General features: G+C 43.7%; 1 protein-coding gene across 3 annotated transcripts in view; it reads right to left on the bottom strand.

Moving 5' to 3' along the window:
- Nucleotides 1–20,569, bottom strand: part of l1cama (L1 cell adhesion molecule, paralog a) — a 45,869-nt gene that overhangs the window by 18,582 nt on the left and 6,718 nt on the right. For 2 of the 3 annotated variants that reach the window (XM_087833461.1, XM_087833459.1), the window contains exons 2-5: nt 5,300–5,642; nt 3,562–3,576; nt 1,885–1,987; nt 1,222–1,424 (exon numbers count right to left, since the gene is read on the bottom strand). In XM_087833461.1, the coding sequence (XP_087689587.1) occupies nt 1,222–1,424; nt 1,885–1,987; nt 3,562–3,576; nt 5,300–5,429 (451 nt within the window). In that variant the 5' untranslated portion in view covers nt 5,430–5,642. Of the gene's footprint in view, nt 1–1,221; nt 1,425–1,884; nt 1,988–3,561; nt 3,577–5,299; nt 5,643–19,758; nt 19,904–20,569 lie in introns of those variants that run through there. The other variant, XM_087833460.1, reaches the window with a different exon arrangement.

Raw genomic sequence — 20,569 nt, forward strand, 5'->3', positions numbered from 1 at the left:
GTTTTCAGGGTTTTTATCGGTTTTTGGCGTTATTTTGTTATCGTTTTTATCGTTTACTCGGTTTTCCTGGGTCTTTTCATGTGTGTTATGAATAAATCTTCTTTTTTTCGGTACCGGCACTAGTTTTATTTTGTTGTATTTATCCGCGACACCTTAAAGGCCGGTCCATGAAAATATTGTCGGGCATAAACCGGTCCGTGGCGCAAAAAAGGTTGGAGACCGCTGTGTTAGACAACAGTGCGAACCACCATGCCACTGTAGTGCTGTGTGTACATGCATTTAATTAGTCTTCACATAACTTTAATTTGTCTGTGCTATTATTAGATTGCAGTCTGGTGTGTTGATTGTTGTACATGTATCTATGTAAAAGTGGTATAATATGTGTTATCGATATATCTATTGAGATCAATAGAGTTACAATTTTTCTTGTAACATTTGCTTTTCAGCTGATGTGCATCAGTTTTCTTCTGCTGTTATGCAACATTAAAAATATTGACTTCTGACGATTCTACAAAAACAGAAACAGAACCATTGTTTGTTTTATTTTTGTCTTTTAAAAGACTTAATTTGTGAGCGATACATGTTTGCTTTCCCTCCTCCCATCCGTTGATAACCTCACAGGAGCTACTGAAGAGTGCTTCTTCACATGACATCAACTCAAGAGCGTTTCTGGGGAAACCGTTGTCAGGGAAACTGTGGAGGGATGAGGTCGTCCAGGAGAGAGCCAGTCACTCAGGTAGATGGATGTGCAGAGGTTCTCTTTACTTTTGCTCAGGGGTCCCCATGTATGTGTGTGGATGATTGTGTATATGATTATCACGTTATTGGGTCTAATTATGTTCCAGGTGGCAATACTCTTAACTCTCAGTGTGAGCATCTGCTAACAGATGAGCGCTGTATAAAGCAGGAAAAGCACTGTCTCCATTCACAGCTTTTTAAATCAACCATATATAAATCAACAAATACCGCAGCTTGCTTCAAAACTGAACCTTGAAGGCATTTATAGGAGAGCTAACAGGAAATGACATTTAAGAGATTTGTAATTCCTCTGGTGTGATGCATCTCTTTAGCATAGAGATGTTTTATATCTTTGATAGTATTTCAATGATGTTGTTCTTGCCTCGAGGGCAAGGACACACAATGACAAATTGGGGCAAATATTTCACGGCTATATATTTCAACAAGCGGTCGGTGGTTCACGAGTCGTCAACGTGCTCTTACCGTCCGTGTTCAGTATGGCCTCGTTAGACACAGCTGTCCCCAGCTCATTGGATGCGTAGCAAACGTATTTGCCTTTGTACTTGTTCAGTGTGTCCATGGTGTTGCTAAGTGTGTAGAATGCGAATGAGCCGGAGCTTTCAGAGACCTTCAGCTCGGGGTCACTGCCTGGGTCAAAGTCTTCCCCGTCCTTTGCCCATCGGAAGCTAAAACAAAAAACAGAAAAGCCTGAATGATTCTTCTTTCAAATATTCTGTCCCTTTGATGAGACAAATAGGGTGTCCTCACATGTTGCTTAATTTAGGGTACAAATGAATAGCTGCAAAATTTACACAAGATGCCCCAGTCAGACTTAGAACTCGTGCTATAATTGTGATATTCATCTTTTCCTCGGCAATCGGAGCACTTTTCCACTTCAGAGCAGCTAAGACACTTTGAAAATATTGCTCGAGGCCTTAATGACATTTATCCCCAAATGGAACAAAAAATCTGACTAGGAGAAGCTGTGCTCTCATGTAATGCTAATATGTAGATGTCAGCTGAACAAGGAGACGGAAGGTCACCGTTCCAGATAACCAATAGTTGGTCTCCCCTGTGAATAATATAGCATTTTCATTCTTAATCAAACCATGATCTTTATGTTTGTGTGTGTGTGTGTTGACTAACATGGGTGAAGGGTTGCCAGAGGCTTCACAGTTCATGACGAAGTCTTCAGTGCTAAATACGGTGACAGACTCCGGCTGTGTTTTGATCACTGGAGGCCTCTTGACTGCACACATCAAAAGTCATAGTTAGTCGAGTCACAACACAGACGTGTAAATGCACACACCCCAAACTGACTTACAGGCTTTGCTTTGTTAAATTCACATGATGAGTGTCCATGATGCATGCTGCTAAATCTCTAGCTTTAACTCACAGATTGCGTAAGACGCATCTCAGACTCAAAGCAAATAGCACAGAATAACCAGAGACACCACTTATTTCCATATTTTAACAGCTGCAGATAAATATATAGTCAATATCTTTTAAAAAAGAGTCCCCTGAGATGGAGATGAAATGTAGGCCAAAGGAAAGAGTAAGAGCAAGAGAGCAGGAGGAATAAATGGGTTGAGATGAGAGAAAATTGATACAGCATAATGTAAGAGGAAGAGTTCATATAAAAGAGGTATATAGCACAGTGTCCCCTGTGAGACTGAGACAGAGAGAGGGAGGAAAAAGTGGGCTTGGAAATGAAGCAGGGATTTTTTAAAGACCAAATGAACAGGTTTACCTTTCTTTATCATTGCTGTGCACAGCAGCCATAAAGCATGTGCGGCATTTACATATGCACAAAAAAACAACTTGCTGGGTACAACACCAACATGTCTTTTACATATGTTATAAACCACAGTACTGTGTTATATAGTTTAATTTAAATTTAAATTTAAATGTTTTTCTCATATCATATCTTCAGGAACTATTCACACTGTTCTTCTTTGCAGTGGAACAGAAGCCACAGCTTGATACTTGTGAGTTGACTTTAAAGGAAAGAGGCAGCGCTGCAGCCAGAGATAAATTTATATTATGTAGGTAAATGGGTAAAGGAAGGCACAGGACAGAGGGGGGGGCGCGGTAGATGAGAAAAAGGCGATGAAGATGGAGAGCTGAGCAGACAGTGGAGATAGATGAACGTGCAGCAAAGAGAGAGCACATGCAGTGCGGCAGAAAAACTGAGCAAAAAGACGCAGAGACAGAGAGGGAACAAAACAAACAAGGGGCAAGTTTGCAGAGATTTGGAAAGAGACGGATAGGGAGACTGCAGCAATTTAATGAAAGAATTCCCAGTGATGCAGGGAAATAAGCCCATTTCCTCAGCTGATCAAATTGAAGTTTGGGCTGCGGGCGTTGCTCCATTATTGGCAGAAGAGGAGGAGAGGAGCTGGTGCTTAGTGCTTTAACTCCTCTTTATTTCCTCGCGTCTTTGATCTGACAGCCCCGCTGCCTCCTAACCGACAGCAGCTCTTCAAACTTCCTCCTCCCTTCTCCTGCAGGAATTCCACCTACCGGGAGCCAATGAGGCTAAACACATATACACACCCAAACTAGACGCAGGTGCTTGTTGAAAATAAAACACACACGTCCTCACATGCGATCACAAACGCAGGATAAAACACAGACGCTAGCAGCATAATAGGGCACACAGATGCCAGGACTCATTTAAGTTCAGCACTGAAGTATATTTTGTTTGATGCGTGTTGGATGGAAAACAAAAACATGCTAATAAATTAAATGTATGGTTAAAGTGTTTGCAGTAAACATTGCCAGCATCCACATTAAGACATCAATAAATGTAAAAGCACTTACGATCTCTTATGCGGTCTGTTAGTCCACAGTGGTGGGCAGAGTCAAGGAAATGAAGGAAAAAATTTTAATTATAGATAGATTGATAGATAGATATATAGAGAGATAGAGATATAGAGAGATAGAGATATAGAGAGAGAGATAGATAGATAGATAGATAGATAGATAGATAGATAGATATAGAGATCGATAGATAGATAGAGATAGATAGATAGATATAGAGATCGATAGAGATAGATAGATAGAGATCGATAGATATAGAGATCGATAGATAGAGATAGATAGATAGATATAGAGATCGATAGATAGATAGAGATATAGAGAGATAGATAGATATAGAGATCAATAGATAGATAGAGATAGATAGATAGATAGATAGATATAGAGATAGATATAGAGATAGATAGATAGATATAGAGATCGATAGATATAGAGATAGATAGATAGATAGAGATATAGAGAGATAGAGAGATATAGAGATCGATAGATAGAGATAGATAGATATATAGAGATAGATAGATATATAGAGATAGATAGATATATAGAGATAGATAGATAGATATAGAGATAGATAGATAGATATAGAGATCGATAGATATAGAGATAGATAGATAGATAGATAGATAGAGATATAGAGAGATAGAAATATAGAGAGATATAGAGATCGATAGATAGAGATAGATAGATATAGAGATAGATAGATAGATAGATAGATAGATAGATAGATAGCATTGAATAGTATTTATCACATATGAACAATGCAGCGGTGTAATATCTCCTTTAATAGGGCGTATAGGTTTTAACCCTTGTTTCCTTGACACAGATCCTAAGGTATGCCATTTATTGATCCTAATCATTCATTCTCAGTGACTCTTATTGACAGGGCACAGGCTTCTTAATTGAAAGGCACCAGACACCTTGACCTTTTGCATCTCTGACCTGTTCCTCCCTCCTCCTTATCCTCCTCACCACCATCCTCCCTTCATCCCTTCAACCCTCTCACCTCGCTGTCACCTAGCCTCCTCGGGGACCCATATGGGTAGATTTAATGCATTCATCAGCATTTGAAGGATGGCAACGTGTTTGTATACAGGCACTTTTGAAATTAGTGTAGGCGGCTGTGACTCACTGCAAGTAGTCTTAGATAAAGAGTTAACAACAAAAGCAGCAGTGGAGGAAATATCCTCTCTCTGTCTCTCTGCTGGAGCTTTGTGGGCAGGTTGACAGCAGCAGAGAAGATGAAGATCAATTTCCCCGTGGGTCCACAAACTCAGCTGTATTTCTAATGCCCACATATTACATCGAGGAGGTGAGTGAGGATAAACATCACTGGATTTTTTGTTGTATAACTCAACTGTTGATTGAATTACTCACCAATCAGATTCTGGTTCGCACCATAGAAACCAGATCAATAGTAGGACTAATCAATACAGTAGGGGAGGATCAACTGCAAAGCAATTAGACGCCACACAGGCACAAAGGAGGCCTAACCAAAGAAACCCCAGCTCTAAATACTAGTGTTCTGTTATGTATTTACAGCATAACGAAGCTCTGTAACACTGAGGTTACTGAAAGAGAAACGCGTGTTCATTCAGCTCATTTGCACTAATTAATCATGATAAAGGATTATTATTAGAGCCCTTTGATGAAGCAACAATGTAATTACCACAACAAATAGATCTTTGAACCACATGGAAGCCTTCACAACCCACTAATAGGAATATTATGAATCAGTACTCACAATTGGGGGGAATATTTATGGCTGCTTGGCTGGGCTGGGTTGCAAAGGAGAGAAGGATGAGGACAAGGGGGAGGAGGCAGCTGGAGCACTGCCCCCTACTGCCAACCTGCTGTCGCTGCGTGTCAGGCATTGCTCACTGTCCCATCAAAGTCCCACCTGCTCACACACTTATAGTAAAATGCACACAGAGAGCAACTTCACTCGTGTGAGGCTATGTTTCTCGTGCAAGAGGCTTTGGCTTTGCCTCATGTGCCTTTGATCTTCTTGTCCTCTCCCTCTGTTTTCCCCTCTCCTTCAGTGTTCCCCTTCAAACCAGGTCCACGCCCTCCTGCTGGTCTCTGCTCTGAAAGATAGAGAGGAAAAAGGGAAGGAGATGCACAGAGAGGCCATGAAAAAAACCCCAGAGCCATGTGGTTAGATCAACACACAGACTGAGACATAGAGTTAACAAACCAATCAGTCAAACAATGCCCATCCCATCGAAAAAACAAAACAAAAGAAACACCAGCCAGCCTATCGCCCAACCTGTTCCTATTAAGAAAAAAACTATTTGGTTTTAATTGCATGACCAGTGGCCCGTATTGAGAGGCCAGTCAGCAGGACAGATGGGCTGAATACCACAACGAGAAGCTAAGCAGAGCCTCCCAGCACCCAGATGGGCTGCAGACAGACAAATGCAGAGTGATGAAGTGATAAATCTGATGATACGCAAGACAGACAAACAAATAGTTGATAATCAGGTTGACTGGTCAGGGCTGCACTGCATGAACTGAACAGTTTGTAGTGTACTGGGGTGATAGTATTGTGCTAAGTATGCGATAAAGATGCTATCAGTCCTGGTGAGTAAGGAAAACCACCCCTTCCTTTTAGTCTATCTATTCTCCATCTGTATCCTTGGAGTCGGTCCTCGCCACAACATGCAGGCTGTCCTCCCCCGCGGCACCACGTGGCGCAGCCCGCTGACTGTTTACACTACTCAGTATCACACACAAAGAGCTGTTATAGCACGCCATGATTAAGACGTGCATGTGAGACAAAAGAAAGTGGCGATAATAGAGAGAGGGGCTGATCTGGCAGCTCTGCAGCCTGATCGAAGGAGTTTTTGGCTCCGCTCACCGTTGTTTGCTGGCACTGCCACAGCAGAGTGATGAGTGACCTTGGGGAGTGGGGGGAAGGTCAGAGAGAAGAGGAGATGAAGAGCATGAAGAGCGTGGTGGGTGGGAGGACGATAGAGAGTGGCGATTATCGGTCATTCTCTTGTATCTAGTGGATAATTGCTGGTCATGTGTTTATTGTGGATTTTGTGTCACTCAGCAGAGATCGCACTGAACAATATCCTACAAAAGGACACAGGAATGTGGGATTTGTCTACATCAAAAGATCTATTCAGATTAAATTAAAGACCAAACAGAAGTCTTTAGTTAGGCCGTTTAAACTAACAGCATTGGGATTAAATGAGCCATTAAACTCACTCGCTTGCTTTGTCAGAAGAATGGAAAACATGGAGAGAGAAGGGGGGAGGAGGGGTGAAGTAGGTGGAAGACTTTAGCAAGGATAAAAAGTGGGATTGAGGAGGGGAGCAAGGGAGGGGTGAGACAGAGAGAGGCAGAGTAAAAGAGGGGGGGAGCAAAGGTTGATGGGATGGGTGGAGAGATGTGAGGGAGGAGAGGAGGGATGACAAAGGGTGACAGCTGTGACGCTAATCCATCCATCCACTCACACACATAGACACACATGTGCAAGATCTTCAAATCAGTGTGCATCATTCACTTTCTTGATGGTCCTCTTCCTCTTTAGTCCTTCTGTCGGCTTAAAGCCTCTTTAGTTGTTGTTGTTCTTGGGAAACAGGGAGCCAATTACAGTGATCCGGTCTTAAATCGGCCTCTTCAAAATACCATTAGAGGGGGATGAATAAAGCAGAACTAGTCAGGGTATTAATACTGGTGTTAATGTAATCTAAAGTGGGAGCTTGCCTAGCATTCAAGGAGATGGCAAGGGAGCGCTGTGTGGAGCAAAGCAAGACGCTGATTAATGATTAGGCATGCTATAGCTTGTCATTCTGCCAATCACAGTTCACCAAATGCACGCACACATGCGCATGCACAGGGACACACACAAAAGAAGCTTGTAATGCATGACCAGACCGACAGAAAGGAAAGAGGACAGACAGACACTTGGAGTGGTCTGACAGAGGATATCAAAAAGATAAAAGGGCATGGTCCAGTGGGCTTTAGTCAGGAGGAGGCAAAGCTTGCAGAGGAATATTCCAGTCCTGTTGAGGAGGAGCAGTAAAGGGGAACACTATAATGGGATGGGAATGGTGAAGAAATGACTGTCACATGAGACCGAGGCTGAGAGGTTGCCATGTAACGAGGCCAACCCTGCCACCCAAACCTGCCGCCCAGGCTGAAGCCCCACTAACGCACTCGCATACACACAGACAGCTTCCACACTGTGTACACAGCATGAAGCCTCGTGGTGGCTCCATTATCACAGGAGCAAGAGACTGTCATTGAAGCAGATGTCTGATTTCACTTCTTCAGGGCGTCTGCTGTGCAGCTGTCAGTGATCCAATCCCATCCCTGTTACCTGCTTCATTTGACAGGGTCAAAGGTCACGCCTGGGATGGCTGCTCGCAGCTGGGCTGAGATGAACCTTCACGGCGTTTGAGTGCTTTTAAAAACTATTATCACCACTGGGATGTCAACAGGCACCATCAAAAGTCAGTCAATCACAGAGAGACCGGAGAGTGAGCAGCGTTGTGTTGAGATCCGAGGGCGAGGTCATTTCTGCTTTGCTACAACGTTGCTGAAAATTAGCCACCAACAGGTCGTGTATCAAACAAGCCGAATCGACCGAGTCGATTTAGCAGCTCCTTTAAATATTCATGCTTTGCTTTGAGGCATTTTGCCTAGAAAATGCAAATAACTCAAACATTTTGCATTATGCTGTTAGTACTGCCATCATTAGTAAAGTTTAACCACTGCAGCGCTGTTGTGATGCGTTACCCCCTGTTACCCATTAGAGAGAAGATCCCACCCATCCTTCCTCTGCAAAATGTTCTAATTAGCATTAAGCAGACATGTTGGGCGTTGTCGGGCACTTCCTGTGCTTAATAGGCTCGCTTGTTTTTGAAGAAGGTGGGGCAATAACACAAGATCAAACCTCAGGAGTCTAATCGGGTCTTGAGTTTCACATATATTCTCATCTCCATTATGCCAGTCAGCCACAAGTACATCATTTCACTCGTCCTAATGAACGTAGCTGGTATTCGTTCCCCTTAACGGGAAGAAAACCACATAAATATGTGTTTATCTTAATTATTTTTAATTTGCAGCACATTTTGATCAGCTACAACCGCTCTGTTGGATTCACGAGCGAACATGTGTGGGTGTGCTCAAGCATGTGTGCAGGTCTCGTGTCCTGTCATGCCTTGCTTTTAAATATTAACTACCTCCAGCTGTGAAGACGTGTAGGAGGAGAAGATGCAGGACGGAAGGTGGGGGGAGAAAAATAAATGAATACGTGCCCCCCTTTACCCCTTCTTCTTCCCTGAGGGTTCTTCTGTCTGAAGAAGCATCAGATTTTTTTATTGTTTTGAAGAGAGAGAAGTGGATAGAGGGACGGGGGAGAGGTGGCGTGATTTAGACAAAAGGGAGCAGTACCTAAAGAAAGAGGACGGGTGGTTGGAGGCGTTACAGGAGAAGGGCAGTGAGAAATTGCAAAGGTCAATGACGAGTACGAGTGAGGAGGGGTGTCTGTGAAACAAGGTGATGCTAGTGGGGGGTAGATGATCAGGCGTCCCACAGAGTGAATTATTCATGGACGTCTTCTTCCTGTCGGCACAATTTGCCCTAAATTCACCCAAATTCATAATTCATCTACTCCCCTCGCCATACATTTGCTTTGGTCCCAGACTGACAGTGACCGTCCATACCTGCTGCCTTTGGTGTGGCTGTCTGATTTTCTCCTCAGACCCTCCCCTCTTCCTCTCTCTGGCAGGGTCATAGTTAATGCATGAGCCTGTTGCAGTGAGAACAGTCTTCGGCCCATTTTGTCGCTACAGCAGAAAAATACCACAAATCATGTGAAATAATACCAGCTCGCTGTTTCCGCTCCGTTCCCCAATTTTAACTCAGTCATTTGTCATTAATCACTCACCGCTGGGACGACTGGCTTTCTTATAGGACTTTCTCGCATTTTGCAAAAGCATTTCTACTTAAGAGCCCACCTTTATAATAGGAACTGTCCAAGAACGATGAGCACCCATTTTCCTGTCACCATTTTCTTTTCATCAGTCTTCTCCTCTCTTTCAGTGTCAGCCCTCTTGGTAGCCGACACTAAAAGCTTTCTTCAATTCCCTTCTGATCGCTTTTCACAATACGTCCCTCCTCTCTCTCCTCTTTTCTCTGCATTGAACCCCTTTTCACTCCATCACTTTAATAAACTGCTGGTGTAGCACTTTAGCTTGGACAACAGGCAGCGTGGTTGGTTAATTCGATATTTGCAACTTTAATGGAAAAGAGGCTTTATAGCACAGCGGGAAACCACTGCGCTATAAAGCCTCTTCCCAGTGCCATCATGCCAGCACCCTTTGTTGAAAGGCCCAGTAACATATATCTCAAGACTGATGATCCACAGTCGACTCCAAATGGAAATTTAGTAGCTGGAAAAAGCTGCAGAGCTACAGCTTATCTGAAATCACGATACGCAGACAGCGAATTTATCAATACCACTATTAGCATAAGCTCAGCAGTTGCATACTTTACTACTCCCACTGGTGTCAAACGTGATGGCAGAAGGCACGCCGCACAGCATCGCCATCGTTTTCCAAAACGCGCACCTGTTTTCGAGGACCCCACCTCACTACAGGCCTCACCCCCCCCTCCCTCCGTTTTGACATGCATTAGGGTTTAATATCGGAGTGGCTCAACGCAGGAGAAAATAAAGGTTGTCAGAGGAGCCGTGAGGGCAACCGCCCACTCCCTCCCTACCCTGGTTGCCATAACAACATGGTCTCCACACCGCATCCCCCCTTGTACATACAAATTCAGTTATTCACACACATGGACACTATCGGGTTTGCGGTATCGCTTACATATGCACACACACGTAGGCACTGAGTGGTGCGAACTGACAGACTTTCCTCTCAGCACACACACACACAAGTGTAATTACTGGGTGTGCTCATATATTCACTGTTTGCACATATTTATAGCTTGCAAATTCAGGGATTATGAGGCTAAATAATTTACAAACTTATACAACAGAAAGTTAAATTACAAAACAGCAGCGCAAGATTTCCAAAGTGCTCCTCACCTCTCTATTCTCACTCTCTCTCTCTTTATTTCACAGTTATTCAGCGTATTACCAAGACTGCAGAAGAAGCTACCTCTGGCGCGGTTTATTTATTGATGTTTTTCCCCTTAAGATACAATGGGAATGGTGGCAACAACACCCCCCCCCCAAAAAAAGAGAGAGAAAAAATAGTGGTGAATAATTCAAGGAGAAGGGAGTGGACTCATTAAGTTATCCGTCAGGAGAGGCAGGAGAGGTGGATGGAGGGAAGAAGGGATGCAGGCCAAACCAACAAAGGGAAAAGAAGGGCAGCACTGGCGGGAGACCAGATGGGTGGAGCTAACAACAAAGTTGGGAACAAAAAAGTCTGAAAAATTAAAAATTCATCGTGAATGAAGGCGAAGAGAGAAAGAAGTAGGTTGCAGAGATTTTTTTTCTTAAAGGAAGGTGAATCCTAAATGACATTAAAGGAAGAGAGATGTAGTTATGGGAACCCGGACCAGTAAAAGCTCTTTAATGATCAACATAGGGGTGTTACCCCATGTAATAGTGTATCAGATTCCCAGTGTGCGTGTGTTTAGGTGCACATAAGCGTCTCTGTTGCTGCGTGTATCAGTGAAGATCAGCCTGTGTGTCAGCAGGTCAGCTAATCGCTCTTATCAGCTAATGGAGCCGGTCTAGCAGATGGAGACCTGCCTTTGACTCTGGCATGCTAGTTGCTGCCCACTTAAGTACGAAACTGATAAGACAATTTACTTGTCTTGCCTGTCGGTCAGCTGGTTGTGGGAAATGAAAGTGTATGTATGTTCAAAGGCAGTGAATTGAATGGAGATGTTTTTGCGACTGGATAGCTAAAAACATGAGCATGAGGGAGTAAAACAGGTTCAACATGTGGTCAATGAAAATCACTTCCCATTTCCTTTAATTTCACCTGGAAATTAAACATAACAAAATTACAAGAAAACAGAAAAGCCAATCTTAAAAAACAAACAAACACACACAGATAATGCGAAGGAAGCAAATCAAATCTTTTCTGTACACTAAGGCCTGCTGTGCACTCTGTATGTGCATGCAAACACTCACACATACTCAAATATAAACCCTTACTGCTGCTGAACTTCTGCTCGTGGGCGTCATTTGCCTCATTAGCAACAGCATCACTCAGAGTCTGTGCCTGCAGCACAAACATCACTAATTACAGACACACCCTCAGTGTCACGCTGAAGATATAAGATGTGTTGCATCCAGATACCCCCCCACCCCTCCTGCACACACACCACACTTCCTCTTAGGTAAGATAAAACACACAATGGTTCTGCAGCACACTACGAATAATTCCACGCTTATGCACATCATATATCTTATAGGCACACTGTTGTGTAAACTGTATTGTAGGAGCATCGTATACAGCTTGTGAAGCTATTTCTTGTGCCATAATGGTTTAGTGTCCATACAGCAGAGAGTTAATGGTGTTAGCCAGAGTAAATAGGGGCGATCATGGCATTATGAAATTATGTGGAAGAGCTATTACGAGTGACCTTCTCTCTTTCCCCTCTCATGTCTCCTGCTCCATCCTACACTCCTTGCATTCTTTTGTTTGTTTGTTTGTTTTTATCTCTGACAGTCAGCCTCTTCCTCCCTCTCCTCATCCCCCAGAGTGAATAACTTGCTTCTTTTTATTTTTATTTTGACATGCATTTTGACCTTCACTGACACTTTTTTGTTCCCCTGTGAGGACATATTCTGTTTGGGAACTAAGATTCAGGGGAGATACTTGAGTAAATGCGTTTGTATGCAGCTATTCATCCCTTAGAGATGAAAATAAATAAATAAAAATACCAGCTCAGATGGGGGGAAAGGAAATTTTATGTTTGTTTGTTAGTAAAGCCTTTGGGGATCAAACTGGAGATGTGAAAAGGAGCTAACATTAGTATATCTGTCACTGTTAGCCTCGAAACCAAACGCAGCAGCTTAGCTGCAGATCACAAACACGCTACAGCAACAAAAAAAGGGGGAAACCAGGCACTGAAGCATTGTATATGATGCTTGAAAAGCTAAAGCATTTTATTTAGAAGGGCACAAAACATTGACTCTGTGATAACCTTTCCATATAGGTCTTGTTGTTATTGAATCAGCCATCCATAAATGCAGTGAAAGCTGTAAAAATAAAAAAGGGAAGGCTGCAGTGCTTTAGTTATCACATGAGCCTCAGGTGTGAATAGGAGCATATGTCTGCATATGTGTGGGTTGCATCAGTGCAGAGAGCAGGTGGAGGGAGGCCTGCTGCGTGCTGCAGGTAGTGATTTCTAAAGAAGTGCTGTGCATTCAGTCATTCATCTGACAGAGAAAAGGGTGTGGTCCCTCGGGTAGATGATAAGTGGCCTATATAGCGCTGCCAGCCACTGGTGTGACACACAAGAACACGTGGCCACATCCATAGGGAAAAGCAGCACGCCATAACCTGAAGAGATGGGCGGGGTGTTTATGTCGCCTACTGCCTCCATCATAACAGGATAGATAGCAAGTGGATTCATACCAAACAAATCTGAGAGTTGTTTCTGTGTCTCCGTTTTCCAGGTTTTGCAGGTATTTTTATTTTTATTTAGCTTAAATTTCTAGTAGATAGATTTGCCCGTGGGCTTCTCCGCAGAAAGCTTTATGCCAAGACTTCAGTCTTTGCCAGACGCATTTGTCAAGGTCTCCTTACGTTGGATGTAATCCGTTTTTTTTCCACCACTTCAGGGAAATGAGCTGCTGGCAGGGCAAGGTCACACATAGTGCTTTGCTAACACGTTTGCATGGAAGAGCCCCAGTGGCCGAACGACTGTGTGAAAGAGGATGGATTTTTTTTCTAGCGTTGGGCTTGTGGAGACATGAAGGAATCGCACAGGAAATTACAGGAATCACATTAATGAAAACATACACAACCCACGCACAAAATGTTCCTACTTATCACTTCATTGCTAAAACAAAGCAAACAAGAGAAACCCTGCAAAAAAATATATATATATAAATGTATAACACAAACTAAACTAGCTGCAGTAACAGAAGCAGAGGAGATGCAGAGTTAGAGCTTGGAAGATCTACTGATTGACTTGTTTAAAATGACGTACCAGGTTACACAAAAAGCTTCTCGACAAACCCATTAACTTTGTTAAAAGTTGCACTCATTTTAAGTGCTGCTCATTTAATCAAATACAAGGTCTTCTAGGGACGAGAGCGGAGATAACATCCCTAAACAGCTAGTAAATATCTATGGAGTGGAAACAAAGTGGCTGTGTGTGTACTGATAAGGAGGAAGAACGGGGTTAAAGAAAGGATCATGTTTGCAGTATTTTTTTAGGTTTTTGTAAAACTTCAAACAGTTTAAAAAATGATTATCGCGTCATCAGCTGCAGCACACCTTTTTTTGAGCTAGCACTGCCTCCCAGCACTCAGTACACAACTAAAAGCATATTTCATATAAGAGCCAGCATTACGAACGAGCAGTGGTATTGATTTGTTTGTTGTTCAATATGGAAATGTTTTTTCTTCCTGCTGTGCTTGCTTCTTTTTTTTTTACCTTTACACACCCAACCTTTTCCCCACACCACAAAGGCAAGTCACTCGTTTGGTTTAGTCAATAAGGACTGAAGATGAAAGTCTGATGAATTCCTAATAGTTAACGTGAAGCTGATTTTATTTAGGAGTAAATAAAAACTGTGACTTAATCCTAGCAAGCTGTTATAATGTTTACAGGGTTCCAGACTGTAAAACCGAGTCTCTTAAACACCCAAAAGAAATCCTCAAATTTTGACATTTCCTTCTGCTGCCTCTGTAGGTTTATCATTTTTAATATTTATATGAAACTACAGATGGTTATTATGTAAGTATGTGCACAGGCTCAGACAAACATGCCCGACTAAAGCTGCTTGTTGCGCACACAGAAAGGCTCAGACGCACACACCGACACACAGGCAGGTGCATGCAGCAGCAGACTAAAGGCAACGCTCAAGTCAGTTTCAAAGGATTTGCATGCCATTCAAATGGGATTGATTGAGGATGAAAGAAAGCAAAGCGATCTGGGAAACAGAGTTTGCATAGTAATATGACTACCAGGCTTCAGACATGACCTCAGCTTAGTCGTGCACACCCACTCTGTGTGCGTCCCCGTGAAAAGTCTGTTTACCCGAGATGTGACAGGTCAGTGTCATGAAAGACGAATTTTATTTGCAGTAGTTTGTGTGTATGAGCTTTTATATGTGTGTGTGTGTGTAGGTGTCAATACCCCTGCCTCCCTTTTCTCATCTCACCTCACTATCACCATGACAACCTCTTGACTCCAGCTCACTGGCACAGTGCAAATATTTCTCTCCCTGCCCCCTCCCACATGTTCATCCTCCTCACCCCATCCCCCCGTCTCCTTCGTCATAGATGTGCACTTTTATACTCACTACCTTCATCTTCGGTCTCCTGCGTGTCGCCTTCACCTGCGCTTTCCCCGATCTCCCGTCTTTCTCCAGTTCTCTCGTTTTGTCTACACGCTACCAACACTTGAAAGAGTTCATCTTTCCCGGCTGTCAACTTTTAAGTCTTTTAATTCCACTCCTGTCTCTCTTACCCTTCTATTGTCAGTTCCCTGCTCCCTGTTGATCGCTTCATGCTATAAGTAGAAAACCACGCCTTTTCTCTCTCTAAACTCCTCCAGACCCCCTGCCAAGCTTCTGCTGGTTTGTGGAATGCAGCTATCCTGCACTACATCTTCATTACAGCCACCCTTCTAGGATCACACACAATGCAATTACAGGTAGCATTCTATCAACCTCCACCATCAGCTTCTATCAAGCCTGCGAGAGGCTGGGGAGTCTAAGGGGAAATCTGCAGGCTGGCACAGCATCGATACGGTCCCTCGACCCTAAGTGGCTGACTAACTCCCTTCGCATCTGTTATCATTATCATCAGAAAACCATTTCTGCTCTGTAACTAAATCCAATCATTACCAGCGGAGTCCAAGGTGGGGACGTATCTGAGGCGGAGCAGCTTGCGCTCTCCAACAGAGCAGGGCCAGGCTCCATCAAAGGCTGCAGTGTTATCTGAGGCGCACAGCCCTGTTTCCTCTGCAGACCCCTCTGTAAATCCCCCTCCCCGCGTCTCTGCACAGCTCCAGCCCCTCTACGCACCAGTGTGTCGTGGTGCAAAGAGATCAAGGACGTGACATTTTGCGGCGCGTGCATCAATTTTCAGCGAGGCGCAATATGAAAGAGGGTAAACAGACAACCTGTTCTGTCCCGGCTGTGTGCGCATCAGCCTGTTTGCGTCATCTCCCGTCAGACATTTAAAGGGAGTGACAAGCATATCTGGCTTCATATCATCTATTCCAGGAGGCAGACGGAGTGAATAAGCAAAAAATAAATAAATACAAAAAGAAAGAAGTGAGGATGCTGTTTCATCTCTTTTGCAGCTCCTATCGTCCTTGCTTCATTGCTCCTGCATCACATCACTTTTCTTTTCCACTCGGGGTATTGCCCCATAAACAAAAAGGCCCCAGCCTTGGCCTTGTCCCTAAAATAGTCTCTCGTATCTCTTTCCTTCCCATTTTGCTTCAGTTATGAAAGGTGACAGAAAGAGTTTGTCTCCAATTCCAATGAGAGCAGGAGAGGAAAACAGAGAGAGAGAAAGGCCACAGGGAAGCACCGAACACTCTAGCAACCTTCGCCTGCAGCTAAACAACAAGACGCTATGTTCATTGAGGAACATGTTCTGACAATGCACGTCTACATGCGCACGCACACCAACTGTTGATCCAAGCATGCAGAGCATAACGATACATGTTTTCTCATAGAGAAAAAGACCCGGGGTAACGCTCTGCTGCACTAAATCCCCTGCAACAGTGGCAGATATCTAATTCATCTTCACCCCATGATAGTACGGATTAAAACCCGCTGATTCTGCTGGTTTTTATATAGGACACCAACAAAGCACGTCAGCAACTCCTGCCTGCTACAACTAGCCAGACAAACACAGGTTTTGCATGACAACACGTCTCAAATAACTCTGAGACATCTTTCCTTTATTGAAACTGAAAGGACAAACCAGCTGTCCTGACACTTGTGGAGGCGGACGGGCCCCGCGGGCAGGCCGAGGGGTCGGAGCGCAGGAAGCGGCGCGTCTGCGATGGCTGCAAAGCTGGTAACAGCCCTGTCACTAACGTTTTATCGTTGGCTTATTTGTCCCCCTTCTGAACCACAGACTGGTCAAAACAGCGTTCGCTGCATGCATAAATAAAACAAACTGTCTGGAGAAACAAAAAGACACGTAGGATTGTGGAGGGGGACCAGCATCGAAAAACATCTAGTGAGACATATGAAGGTGGAAGATGCCTACTGGGAATTAAAGTCATTCCAGCAGAGAGCGCATGCTGTCTGCTCAGTCTGCAGGTGTGCAGGCGAATTTGTGCTTGACAGGTGTGCATCTGCCTCTACTCGCGGTGACATTTAAATCGCTGCGGGCTCTTTGTCCTTTACCCTCCCATCTCCCTCTGCTCCCTGTGTCTTTTCCTCTTTATCTTCTCTCAGCGATTTCCATCTCATCCTCCACGTTCTCGCAGTTCCTCACACGCCCCGAGCAGGATCAAACTTTAATTGTTCGATTAAAAGTTGACTGATAACAAAGGTCTTCTCTTTCTCTGCCAGCTCTCTCGCCTGCTTCCCCTTTCCCCTCCCAACCTGCGTGAGGGCCTGCAGGACGAGGTCTCTGCGTTTGCGTGTAATTACCTCGTTAAGCTCATTAACAATGTCCGGACCCTCGGTCTATTCTCTCCAGTTTCTTTATCCATCTCCATGCGGTTTGTTTATGCTTTGCATCCGTTCCCTCTCCATCTCCCTGCATGTGGCACGTGCCCCCCTGAATGAAGCTGTGTTGTTTTCTTCTCGTTGCTCCTGCGTTTTCTCTCGGGGACTGTCCCTTTCATCTTTTCCTCACATTAACAATCCTCACGGCGTCCTGCCACACAAGTAAATCCTCTCTTCAGCAAAGATTTAAACAAATGGTTTACAAAATAGCTGCATCGAGTGCACTCTGTGAGTTTGGCCACAAACACTGCTCAGCAGTTCCTGCACAGTGGCTGATGTAAACAGACAGTTTTAAAGCAAAATCTAGAGTTGAGTTATTGCAACTTGGGCCTGTGAGAGGCTCTCTGTAGCGCTTTGCCCAATTACCCCTAATCAATTCAGAGAGCAGACGGAAACGACTGCAACACCAACCTGATTTTAAAAACAAAGAGGGGCGATCGTGACTCAAGATTTGGGAGTTCGTCTTGTAATCGGAAGGTTGCCGGTTCGAGCACTGGCTCGGACAGTCTCGGTCGTTGTGTCCTTGGGCAAGACACTTCACCTGCCGCCTACTGGTGTTGGCCAGAGGGGCCGATGGCGCAATATGGCAGCCTCGCTTCTGTCAGTCTGCCCCAGGGCAGCTGTGGCTACAACTGTAGCTGCCTCCACCAGTGTGTGAATGTGAGAGTGAATGAATAGTGGAATTGTAAAGCGCTTTGAGGGGTCCCGAAAAGCGCTATATAAATGCAATCCATTATTATTATTAGAAGAAGAACAGTTTCACATACAGGATCCTTTTCAGGTAGACAGTGTGTGGATTGTGTAGCAGGGAAGCGTGGCCTATTTTATTCTGGCTAAGAGCAGATACGGATGGATGATGAGAGGGATGTAGGTCAGAAATGGTAGCAAAAACAACAGAAGTTAGGTTACATTATATAAACCCTCTCTCGTCGCTGTGTAAAGTCTCTGTGGCATGCAAATTATTTTGCAACTTGGCCAAATAAATATAATGAGGTGGCGAAGCATCCCTGGATACACTGGGCAGAAGGCAGATAGGAGAAGTTGCCAAACAAAATATGCCTGAGCAGTTTCCTTCACCAACTCTTTAGACATGCCTGTTTAGAATTTCTAATAACTGCGATGAATAATTTAGCACAGTGTGATGGATTTGCAGTCTTATAGCGGGAGGGATATTTAAAGTCTTTAATTACATAAAAATGAAATCTCGCAGATAAACAGTTTTTGTAAGAAATGTTTTCTGCTCATGCAGGAAAGAAACCAGCAACCATTATAGTTGGACACATCTACCAGATTATTCTTTTCTCTTTGATGTTTTCGGTGTTTTTTCTCCTCTGCATTTGATTTTTTCCTCTCCTGCTGTTCATAATCAATTTCCCTTCTCCGTAGGTCTTTTCTTACGATCCGTCCTCGTTGTCTTACACTCTTTTGTCTGACGTTACCCTGTTTTAACCCCGTATGCCCCCCATCTGCTCTCCTCCGGCCAGCGCTTGAATACACGCGGTGGGTGTAGTGTGTAATAGGATGGCACAGTAGGTAAGATTAAATTAGGCCTGTGTATGGGGATTACAACCCACTCAAAACCTGATCCTTTCCCACTCTCTGTAATCCAACCCTAATGAATATATCATGGCTGACACAGCAGATAAAACGCCTCCAAGAAAGTAGAGTCACAACATCACTGAGACACGAAGAGAAGACAGATTGTTGGGAGCATTTTTATCAAACATTTAAGCAATGACCACAGAGTCACAGAATCGCATTTTCAACATGTTTTACTTGAAGCGAGGAGTGGGAGTCGCATCCTGAGTTACAGCGTTTACGAGTACTTCAATGTGCAGACGTGCCAGAACTGCATGATCTTGTCCTTATTACTTCTTATCTCATCTCAACCTTTCCCACCACTGCATCATGTTTCAGTTAGTGTCACTGTTGGTTTCTTTTCCAACCACACTTTTCCTGTCTCACATGTTATTTTTGCAAGTACATCATAATTAACTGCTCTCGTGCAGACATAAATAATGGTTTTCACCAACACTTTCCATCACAGATACACACAGTCTGATACTTGCATCGCCTGAAGTACTTGAAGATGCCGTTTCAGTGCAAGTTTGTCCTCATGCTTGCGCTTCAAGCCCCATCTATTTCAGTTATGGCTCATTCAAATGAGGTGTAGGAGTACCGCGAGAATGAAGCAAGTCAATACACTTAAATGTCAACACTCCAAATAAATAAGCCTTCAGAGGGATTCAAAACACTCAAAGCACACTGTATTTCAAATGTGAGAAAATGGCGAGGGCGACTCCGTCACTGGACGGCATCCAGCACACTTACCTTAATGTGTGAAGAAAAGCGGATTGTCTGTGCTCCCGATTGTGCATGTCGTGTGGCAAACGGGCTCCCCGTCGTTTCAAACATTCAGCCACGTCTATGAAATACTAACTGTGCAAAAGATACATTTGTACAAGTAAAATGTTGCCTGTCTGTCTAAACTGTTTAAAAGTGTATCCAGTTATGATGGGAAACAAATGAGCTGGCATGAAAGTTATGCCAAGGACACTGAGAAGAACGGTCCGAAGGGAAAACAAGAAGAGAGGCGCGGAGTACAGATGAAGAACAAAGTATTGAGAAACCCTCTCAAAATCTCAGAGGAGCCTCATGATGTAACTTAAAGCAACAGTGCAGAAGTAGCCTACAGTTCTGAGATATATCACAAACCCAAATTTCATTAAAAATGCAGCCAGCTTCTTAGCAACAAATCAATAAATTAGTAAACCAACGAGGCCGTGTCTTCTTAATGAACAGCCGGTGTAATGAAAGCCACGATGGGGCGATGATATGTGAATCCCCCAAAGTATCATAATGTGGTCGGAGATGTTGTCAGTATCGTCACACGAATGTGTTAGCTTTTATTAACACATCCGTGAGACGGATGAGAGCTCAATTTGGTATCGTGGAGCCAGCAAAAAAGGAAAAATCAGGAAAATCAGAAAAATCAGTCAGGAAAAATCAAATTCAAAGACAATGCTTTCCTCCAGAGGACGTACATTTTATTAATGCATTTTTAAAGACAACTCACTCTAAAAATGCATTTTTCAGAAGGTATGTTAGTCCAGAGCTACATGCTGAGATACCTCCCCGCCTA

The sequence above is a fragment of the Neolamprologus brichardi genome, chromosome 20 (assembly GCF_056152115.1).
Source record: "Neolamprologus brichardi isolate AB-2024 chromosome 20, ASM5615211v1, whole genome shotgun sequence".
Lineage (NCBI taxonomy): Eukaryota > Metazoa > Chordata > Actinopteri > Cichliformes > Cichlidae > Neolamprologus > Neolamprologus brichardi.